Source organism: Styela clava, chromosome 4, assembly GCF_964204865.1.
Source record: "Styela clava chromosome 4, kaStyClav1.hap1.2, whole genome shotgun sequence".
Lineage (NCBI taxonomy): Eukaryota > Metazoa > Chordata > Ascidiacea > Stolidobranchia > Styelidae > Styela > Styela clava.
In genome coordinates, this window is record NC_135253.1 from 15,753,311 (window position 1) to 15,763,957 (window position 10,647).

General features: G+C 34.1%; 1 protein-coding gene and 1 pseudogene across 2 annotated transcripts; one reads left to right on the top strand and one right to left on the bottom strand.

The window, feature by feature from the left end:
- Window positions 1–317: 317 nt before the first annotated feature.
- On the bottom strand, window positions 318–1,952 carry LOC120327093 (choline/ethanolamine transporter FLVCR2-like). Its single transcript, XM_039393489.2, has 3 exons — window positions 1,897–1,952; window positions 1,087–1,757; window positions 318–748 (listed from the first exon to the last, which is right to left on the bottom strand). The coding sequence occupies exons 1-3, from the start codon at window positions 1,950–1,952 to the stop codon at window positions 318–320; spliced, it is 1,158 nt and encodes a 385-aa protein (XP_039249423.2).
- A 4,104-nt stretch (window positions 1,953–6,056) lies between these two features.
- LOC120327100 (trans-L-3-hydroxyproline dehydratase-like) lies at window positions 6,057–9,191 on the top strand (annotated as a pseudogene). The gene is made up of 7 exons (XR_013475180.1): window positions 6,057–6,316; window positions 6,703–6,836; window positions 7,089–7,246; window positions 7,503–7,672; window positions 7,911–8,033; window positions 8,134–8,249; window positions 8,345–9,191. The product of XR_013475180.1 is annotated as a trans-L-3-hydroxyproline dehydratase-like (transcript).
- The last annotated feature ends 1,456 nt before the right edge of the window (window positions 9,192–10,647 follow it).

Here is a 10,647-nt window from a genome sequence, read left to right on the forward strand (position 1 = left end):
TATAAAACGGTAACATGCATAATGTATTTTTGTATTTTTTGAGAAAGCAATTATTAATAAGGTATGTGCATGTGTAATAAACAAGGTACATATATATACAAAATTTCTAGACGCGGTTCAGGTTCAGGTGATCTTTCCAGAGAAAAATCAAAATTTATGTATTTGTCGTTAGAGAACACAGATGATAGTCATTGTATAGTAAGTCAAATATCCAATTCTGAAAACAGTTGGAAGAATTGAATACGATGGATGAGCCACGGATTGCGGTTATAACTAAATTTAGTTGGATTTGTTGTAAATTATTTTTTGTAACCTATTTACCCAGATTTTAACAACAATGGTTTGCTTTCATCAATGATGCTTCTTCGTTGACTCGGAGTGTCTGTTTCATGAACCATCTCTGCAGAGAGTCGTCTATAGTCTGGTTTAACAAGGGCAACAAGGCAGCACTGCATAAAACATGCAATCAAAGGAACTATGATAGCCATGGTTGCCCCATGCATGTCCATAATTTTTCTAATCACAGCACCAAAAATGAACGCTGCCACCTCGGAAGGAAAATAATATATTGACATAAGTATCGTATTGTCGAACGGGTAGATGACTTCAGTGAGAAATTCCGTAAAAATGACGTTGGAGCATATGCGCAAGGCCGCAAGCGCGGGATAGAGAACGATTAACACTGGAAAATATTTACATAAATGCCCAAAATATATTCCTCCAGTTACCAGCAACATTCCGACAACGACTGAAAAAAATAATTTTTGAGCTAGTCACAAAATACTGAATTAACGTTTTCTACATGAATTACAGTATTTGCAATAAAAGTCCAAGTCTACAGGTAAGTTTGCGAAAAATACACACCTGTACATATGTAGGCCTATATATAATGTTTCAGAAAGTATGTATTTTTGTCTGGTTACAGGGTAATGCAAAGTTTGCATGTGCGGTATGCAAGAAAATAGCATATGATATGTATTAGAAGATGTCTGGATCGTAGATAAATAAATTGTGCAATATTAACTGTGAATAGAGTAATTCAAGTGATAAAAGAATAACATATATACTAACACCTAGATGACTTACTTGCCATAGCGAATTCTTTGAATTTCTTTAATCTGTCCAAATAGTATCCAACAGCAAGACCAGCAATTATCGATGCAAGAGTACCAGCTATTCTAATCCACCCAATTTCACGGTATGTTACTTCGGGAAATGTCATTGAGATCAACGAAGGAGCAAGCACTTTTGCTAATATCAAGGCTGACAATCCAAGTGAGTTAGCACTAGCAAGAAGTAGAAATTGACGATTTACCAACAAATTCAAAACTAATTTCAAGAAAGATGTGTCTACTTCATGGGAAGCCCTTTCGTTTTTATCCGCTTTTAACGAAGTAAGTATGTTAGCCTGCGCTGCTCCCGGCGGTGTTGGTGGTTGATTTTTCAACATAAAAACGAAAAACAATGCTGATATCGTAAGAATGAGAGCAGAAGTTCCTTTTGTGCTCATGAAAATAAGCCTAATATCATGGAAATTGTTCTCTATTTGAGTAGCGTTTCTGTAAGGAAGACACATAGGGTAGACTAATGCTGCTGTCGCCTCTCCCAAACTCACAGCGGACCATGTTACGCCGATGGCGGTCGCCGTTTCCTGTGCAGGAAACCAGCTAGCAGCAAGCGTAACCGGTAATATAAAATTGATTCCGTTGGATAATCCAGTAAATAGTACTGCAGATAGAATCATCGGATACAGTTTTCTGCAAAAAAATAAGAAGCATATGCGGTTAAAGTGTGTCATACGTACACTGTACATTTAAATATTGTGAAAAACATCAACCGTGGGGCAGGTTATTTGGTACATGAAAAATAAAACTATACAAGAATTACATAACTTGCCTGTTTTTAAATGCAAAAGTTCCTACGCCGATTCCGATACCAGCCGACAGCGCCATTATTGTTGCTTGAAATCGTAACCCAATTTTATTTTTGAAAATTGGTATCAACACCGTACATACTCCAGCCACCAAGAAGTTCAACAGCGTCAAAATATCTATTTGAAATGGGGTGACGTTGAAGTAATTCGCGACGACGTCATTTACAAAACTGTACGAATAAATTTCACAGAGAATGATCGCCATGCAAATTGATAAAACTGCTAGAAACACCCAACGAATTGAATAAACTTTGTATTCCATCTCTTCTATCTGAGAACAATAGAAAATATATTCTATTTTCAAAGGACATTCAAAGTCGAAAACTACCGTTGCATCAGCAATGCATTGGCGTTACATCAGACCTTATAATATTACAATAATCACAAAAATGTGTGTGATGGTGGGGAGTGGGTAAAACAAAACGTTCAAAAATGATTTCGCAAAACAACGCAGTATACGAAGTCGAGAAACATACAGTTCTTTGAGAATAGCATTTCTTTTCAGATGCAAAATTATCTTGTGGTTGAAAATTTTTAATTTTAGTCGTTTAACATGGCTCGTTTTGGGCAACTTTCGTTTGATAATTTTAAAATCTCTAATAGTACCTTTAAATGCCATAATGAGACGTATAAAAACCATCTCTTTCAATATGCCCGTTATACCTTTTATCACTTGCATTTCCTTTGTTGTTTATTCCGGCCTTTTATTATTGGTAATTTTGATATTCAGGATGACTTATAAGGAGAATAGTTGCAGAATTTATGTACTAATTTCGCAAATTGTTTACTAGATAAGAATAAAAAATCTAGACAAACGACATGTGCAAAATGTAGCTAGGCTCGATGATGAGCCGTGCAAATTCGAAACTCTGTATCTAAAAGAACATGCGATGTGCAGAGGATTGAAATAATGGAAATGGAATTAACAATAAACGAAGTACTCTCTTTAATATCTGACAATCTGCATCTTTTTAACGAGTTCTTTCAGTTATAATTTTTTTGAGAATTGCAGAAGAAAATTCTTGAAGTTTTGAATATTTCGGGATGGAATATTACGAAATATTTGATTCGTGGACTTATTTGAATCATCCAACTCAATTTTTCTAAAAAGTTCGAACCAAAAGTTGTAATTTAAGTGTGCTGCGAACGATTTCATCTATCGTTCTTACCTGAGCTTTGACTTGGCCGATAGGGAGAACTGCACATTCACGCTACTAATCGATGTTGATATCGTCCTTGAGTTTCTAATTCACCTTCTGCTTAGAGAAACAATTTTCAATGGAACTAATAAGAAAGCAAATTCTATTCGCCGCTTCTTACAGCAATAAATTCTAAAAAAATCTATTCTAGCCAACGATTAACAAGACTATGATAACACTACAAAATCTCGTTTCAATAAGTTTGAAAAGCAAACAACAAAAAAACACGGTGTATTTTTGACTGACGCTGAGACTGACGCCGGGTGCAAGGAAAATAAGGACAAACCTTGACTAACTGGTATGTACGATAAACGAGGCGTACATGCCTCCTCGAAAGTTGTTTGTTTTCCGCAAAGAAACTCGACAAACGTTCAGGAAATAACATATCATGCGCTTGTTTTAATGTCATATTGATCAAGCATATCCCACTGATAAAGTTTCAGATATGCTTCGTTAGTGCGTTTGGTATGAAATGTTTCCTGAAATGTGCGTATCCGATTTTATGATACTATTCCACTCACAGGAAGCTAAACTCCTCTGTACCGGAACATTAATTTTTCAGGAAATGTGAAAACCAAGTAAAATTGAAGCTTGATAATTTGAGTAAATCTCATGATATTAACCGCGTATTATATTTTGCTATGTATATGATGGCCTATCTTATATCCGTACTATCCGACCGCAGTTTATTATAGAATATCTCATATTTATTCCGTCAGCTTAAGTTTTCTTAATTTGGTGATCAAAAACATAAAAAATCTTTTCGATAAGTTTTTTTTCGTCGGTTATGAGCTGGGCTGGATTTATCATTGATCATGTTATGCGGTCGAATAAACGAATACGATTGAATAAACGAATTTGTCAAAGTACTCTACCCATCAAACCTTGAGAACAAAGTATGCTAGTTTAAATTAATTAATCAGTTGATACTGTAATAATGTCTTCATTTTTTTAAATAAAAAGAAAATATCGATATATCACTATACTGATTCATATAAACAGAACGAGCCTGTCAACGCCTAAATCGGACCCAGGCTATGAGACACGATACGCAGCAACAATGTTTTATCTGTATTATATATTTTTTCCGTTATAGCTGCTGATACGGAATTTGTTGTTTGAGGCGACTTTCTGTACCATTAGATTTGGGGGAGGGGGAAGTTCAAAATTCGAAAGAGGAGTTCTTAATCATACCTTGAAATGTTCTTTTGCGACATATAAAAAGCAAAAATCACTCTCATTCTGAGATGTCAGGAGATGCAACAAAACAATTTTAATGAAAACTTACGCATTTTATTAAAAAGGTACTAGAAATGAAAGTGCGTTAAAAAAGCGAAAATACGAATAGTTCTGGCAATCCTTGTTTAGCCGATCCCCGATGTTAGAATAGGACATTTGTTAATGCAGCGGTTTGCAGCAGTGTATTTAAGTATTGATAGCCGTAATTATATGACGTAATAGTTAGAATTGTTTTGATAGGAGGTACACGAATATATGCCATTTCCTGTTGACTGCTTAGGGCACGAGTCTAGGGCGTTAGTGTTGTTCCTGTGCATATTCTAGGCTTGGCTTGATTAAGATTATTTTAATGCCTAATTTGCTGTTTTGAATTAATATGTAGAATTATAAAGTTAGGATATGTCCTGGTATTGAGCTTAGTTGTATATTGTTTCGATGAAAATGTAATTGTGATTTCTATTTAAACGGTTTCTTTTTCTGTATTAATATAATAATCTGGCAAAGAAGCACTGATTTCAATTCAGCAATTCAGTTACCGCAGTTTCGAAAGTATGATTGTCACTTTAATTGAAAGACAATACCTATCGTTATGTTTTTATTAATTTTATGGACTCGTCTTGTGTACAGGTTTATGATTGTTATTTCCTGCATATTGGGTTTCTTTTAATTATTAAAAGTTTCGAGTATTAACTGCATTGAATTGGAACACAATATGGAACAAAAAAAAGAGAAAGCTGCATGCCTGCAGCAACAGCATTAGTACTAAAGTAGACCAGACCCTGATTTGAAGATAACTGCTAATTTAGTCGTTCACACAATTTATTTTTCTGTGTGACGGGGATTAATTTTAACAAAAACTATTCAGGGCTGCATATCTAATCCATTCGAGCTTGCAATTCTCATTTATTGGCTAGCAAAAATTATAGCTCATTTCTTTTATATAAATAGTTGTTTCATGCGTTGAATATTGTAGTAAATAATTCTATGCTATTACAGTACCTATAATATTTCGAAATTCCACATAGCCATACTAAATAGCAAACTCTCCCGATCGAATTTCGAACATAGATGTCTTGAGTAGCGTTTTAAAATGATCAATATCAAGTCGCAATCCTGTTTTATGTGTTACTATTAAAACCACTTGGTGTGAAGATATCATCTGAAGCAAATTTGCTCATGACTTGACTGAATTTATTATATACATGCTATGTAATGTTTAACATTATTCAAGTTTTGTGTATCGATCCTAAATAGGCAAATATGTTAAAATGTCAGTAACAAAAAAAATGACAGAGCTTTAATTAATAAATTCGAAAGCACTTATTGACTGCAAGTGTAACCAACGCATGGCCCATCGGTCGGATCCGGTCGGTAAGGCTGCCTCAGATAGAATTTAATTTTCTACATGAAAATGATTTTGGCTGTTGTCTTGTGACACAAAAAACACAGTAAATCATGACCATCTATATTTTTCGATTGATTTATTGGCAGTTCTCATTCAATTCGGTAAAAACAATAGTGGTTTTATGTTGCCCAGTAAAGAAGCTATCTTAAAATAAATGCAGAAAATAAAAACAGAGAAATACCACACGAAATCAGAATTACAGAACTCAAGTTCAAAGGTTAGAAACTAGTGAATATGAAAAAAATTTCACAAGGGGGATTTCCCAAGTTAAGTGTTTGCACCCAGGGCTGCCGCAATCTGCAAAGTTTGAAAACAAAACTTTCTGATTTTCAGGTCGTTTTAGGTTGGTTCTGTGTGCTGAAATAGTAGAAATTTAACAAGTGATACTTATTACAATCAGACCATGCATATTACTACCTGCGAAATGCACACATGCGGCGAGCCGTTGAGAATCATTGAAACTGGATTTCCAAATATCTCGGGGAAAACAATCTTGGAAAAGATCGCTTACATACGAGAAAATTGCGATGATATAAGGAAGTATGTATTTCTGAAATTGCAAAGTTTGCCATATAACTTTTGCCCTCAATGTTAAACTACCAGAGAAACATAAAAACATCACAATGAGGCTAGAATCCCATAGTCAAATAATCATGTCTCCCTTCCCTTGTATAGAATATCATCTTGTGGTACTCCTGAAGTATGCGCACCAAGATGTCGCATAACCTGAACCCTAACGTGGTACACAATCTGAATTCGGGTTGTGTGTCATCTTGGTGCGCATACTTCAGGAGGTCCCATCTTGTTTTATACTAAATAAACATTTAGTACTGCCAGATTGTAGTTGGTATATTTGGCTCTGGTGGAGTTTGAAGTTGTAGTTAAACTTAATGCAAAAACTGTCATATTTCTGGAATTTATTTAAGGTTTTTGATGCATGAGCCTCGTTTGGAACATTGAGAGTTGAACCAGATTTACCAAATGCAGATGCAGCATTTATATTTATGCACAATGAAGGATATGGTACAATGTGTGGACATGCCATCATCGCCTTGGGAAGGTAGAATGTTATGATTAACAGTTTTGTATATTTTTAAAATACGCGCATATGCTTGTTTCATGTATATTTTTGTCCATTTCCACACCTGATAATTTTGTCTTGGGTATTATCGTACCATGGCTTCCTTTTTGGTGGAAATAATAGTTCAGCTTGCGTGTGTGACAAAATAAATTAGTATTTTTGGAATTGGCTTATGAGGTGGGTTTTTCAACTTTTCTGTGTTTGCTGAGATAATAACCAAAAAATTTTCAGATACTGCGTTGATAACAATATAGTTGAAGCAAAAGAGCCAGAAACCTTGGTCAATATTCAATGTCCATGCGGGCTTATTCCAACCTATGTTTCGTATAGTAATGGTCTATCTGGGAGAGTGAGGTTTCAAAGTGTCCCATCATTTGTTTTGAAAATGGGTAAGAAAAAAATGCAGGTGTTAATTTTTTTTGTTATTCAATATGTTACTGTATACAAGGTTGGGTAGACCATAGAGTCTCAGCTCAAGTCTCTTAAACGCTCGTCTGTACATAGCAAGGACGAACACAATGCTATACAACACATTACATTGTACACATACCTAGATATTAGAATATGTAATATATATAAATGGAAATCTCAATATAAAGCAGTTTTTGTGCATACCTATTTGAACAACAACATTGTCATTTTCAGATGTCAATGTGAATGTACCAAACATTGGTATGATCACTGTAGACATATCTTATGGGGGAGTATTCTATGCCTTTGTTTCTACTGACGCACTCGGTTTGACAGTCAAGGCTGGTGATGCATTGAAGGCCGTGGAAATTGGGCAAGCTGTAATGAATGCCACGAAAAAGATTGTAAGACATACCCGTAACTGTTTTGAAGCATTTAAAAATTACCAAACTTAGATATGAAGGTATTACCTCAAATTAAACTCATATTCACAAAAAAGCCTGTAAATCGGCATTTAGGAAGGACAAGTTTTACGGAACAGGGTAACAGTATAATTATCAATACAAAAAAGTTTCCCCCATCTTCGTACATTATTTCACATCTTAGTTTTGTAAAACTGCTAATAATGCACAAACATCATAGGTTAAGGTTGAACACCCGGAAAATGAAGATCTTGGATTCTTATATGGCACTATAATATATGATAGAACAGAATTAAAATCAAATGATTTGATTCGACAAATGATAGTGTTTGCGGATCGTGAGGTAGGTGAAATTACACCTTGAATATATATTACTATCAACAACTATTGTCTGGTCTTTTTTATTTAGTAGTTACATTGAAATTGGTGATTTTTTTTTTAAGTTGGATAGAAGCCCATGTGGTTCAGGAACAGCAGCTCATATTGCTCTGATACACGCAAAAGGTCTACTGGATGGTAATTGTCAAAAAACTTTCCAGAGTATCGTCAATGATTCAAAGTAAGTACTCTGATGTCTAAAAAGTTATTGAGTGTCCAATTGGTTCTCAATAACTCTTACAATCACTAGCTCATATACGTTTAAATTTTTCCAAGGTTTACTGGAAAGGTTGTCAAAAAATCCAAATGCGGAAACTTCAAAGCTGTCATAGCAGAAGTGTCTGGGAATGCCTATTACACAGGCAAAAACTTGTTTACATCAGAGGATAAAGACCCCTTGAAGGCTGGTTTCACCGTCCGATGATCAGTTGCAATATTACCTTCAGCAAAAGTGAAAAAATGTATCCGTCAGACAAGGGTTCTGCACCTCACATATATATCTCTCACGAAGAAAATTGCTGCTTCTCATTACAGCTGCTAAAATTTACATTTCAATATAGATGAAAATATCTTGTGTATTCTATCATCAAAGTTACTGCTTAGTTGCTACTTTTTGTATCCTCGATTTGGCGTAGGGGGCTGTTCACGATTAGGACTGGGCCTTTCGAATCGAATATTCGAATCGAATAGTAAATTATCCGAATCGGTTAAGAGCTAAATTTCGAATCGCCGCCATCTTGTTTTTATCTTTCCACTAATGGTCGAGGTGAATTCCCCATTTTTTTTTTCATTGGAGTCATATTTTTTCAACGAAATTCAAACATATGACTATTTTCTGTAGTGAGTTATTGATGAAACGTGTTTGTTATTCTGTGTGAACGCTCAGTAATCTATCTGAGTGATTTATTCTATGTCTTCAGTAATTCATTTGTTGAGAGGACCAATTACTATAATAAAGTCGCTTACAATTATATATTTTCAAGTATTCAAGATTCGATTAGAAAAAATTATTCGATTCGATTCTGAAATCACAAGGTAATCGAAAATGCCCAGCCCTGTTCACGATCCGACAGCAGAGTTCTTTATCATACCTTGAAATGTTCTTTCGAAACATATAAAAAGCAAAAATGAAATAGAATAAAACAATTTTAATGAAAATTTACGCATATACTTATATATAAATTAAAATGATGCTAGAAATAAAAGCGCATTACAAAAGCCAAGCCTTGTCTAGCCAATACCGGGTGTTAGATCAGACCCTCTGATTGAAGATAACTGGGAATTTAGTCGTTCGGACAATTTATTTGAACTGTGTGACGTGAATTAATTTTATTAAAATCTATTCATAGCTGCACACAAAATTCATTTGAGCACAAGAATCTCATCCACTGGCCAGCAAAATTTTTTCACAAAAAATGAAAACAAAGGGAGCCATCTCACATATATTATCATAGGCTATTGTGAATAAGTCTACCAGACAGTTTTAAAAGACTATTATAGTACTGCCTACAGTTGACTTGTGAAGAAACTGTCAATGATACAGTGCGTATATATCTAGAAAAGATAAAATGTGCTCATTATAGCTCATTTCTATTATAAAAATAGTTGTTTCATGCGTTAAATATTGTAATAAGTCTATGCTATTACATTAGCTATCATACTTCGAAATCCCACATAGCCATACTAAATGACAAACTCTCCAGATAGAATTTCGAACATAGATTAACTTCTTAAGTAGCGTTTTAAAATGATCATTATCAAGTCGCGATTCTGTTTTATGTCTTATTCTTAAAACTACTTGGTGTGAAGATATCATCTGAAGCAAATTTGCTCATGACTTGACTGAATTTTTACCGCTACATTACTTTGTACAGGTTATGCAATCGAACCTTGTGTTGAGTAAAAAAAAACAAGAAATATAAGACCATCTGTTTGGGTTCTCATTGTAACCTTCTTTAAAATATTACTAGTTTAAATGATCAAGCCATAGCTTTTGAGTTTGAATTATACCAAATTTGTTGGCAGTACTGTATAATATTCGATATGTATATATATATATAAATTATCACCACGTGACGTGAGATGATTTGTTATCCAAATTGAGAACAAAGTACCAAGACAAAAATTTTGTTAAATGCTCTCTTTACATATAGTAATTGGTATTAATTTATTTCAAAAAATTTTACCAAATATATATTTACAATCAAACATTACATTAAGAATAATACATGCTATGTAATGTTTAACATTATGTTTTTTGTATCGAACATAAATAGGCAAATACCGTATTTCTCCACGTATAATACAAATATGGGGGTGCGTATTATACATTGGTCTAGTCTAGAAAATATCAAAAAATAATAATATTTATTTATGCTTAAACTGGCCAATAATTGTCGCATTTATTAATCTTAAGTTCTTAATTTTATGTGGCAAAGTCTGTTAAAATCAGATCATGCTTGATTCGCTAGAAGCATACCCAGTTTAACAGCAATTTAGTAATGATAAAGGCGCAGAAAATATGGTGAAATAAAAGGTATAAAAACACCCTGTACATTCGTTAACTTCTGTCATGTCTG

Bases quoted from the DNA above. Each gene is read 5' to 3' on its own strand.
- LOC120327093 (XM_039393489.2), bottom strand. From the start codon at position 1,952: ATGGCGCTGTCGGCTGGTATCGGAATCGGCGTAGGAACTTTTGCATTT. The intron at 1,758-1,896 runs GCAAGTTATGTA...ATTTTTTTGCAG, and splicing joins ACTTTTGCATTTAAAAACAG to AAAACTGTATCCGATGATTC. The intron at 749-1,086 runs GTAAGTCATCTA...TATTTTTTTCAG, and splicing joins CAAAGAATTCGCTATGGCAA to TCGTTGTCGGAATGTTGCTG.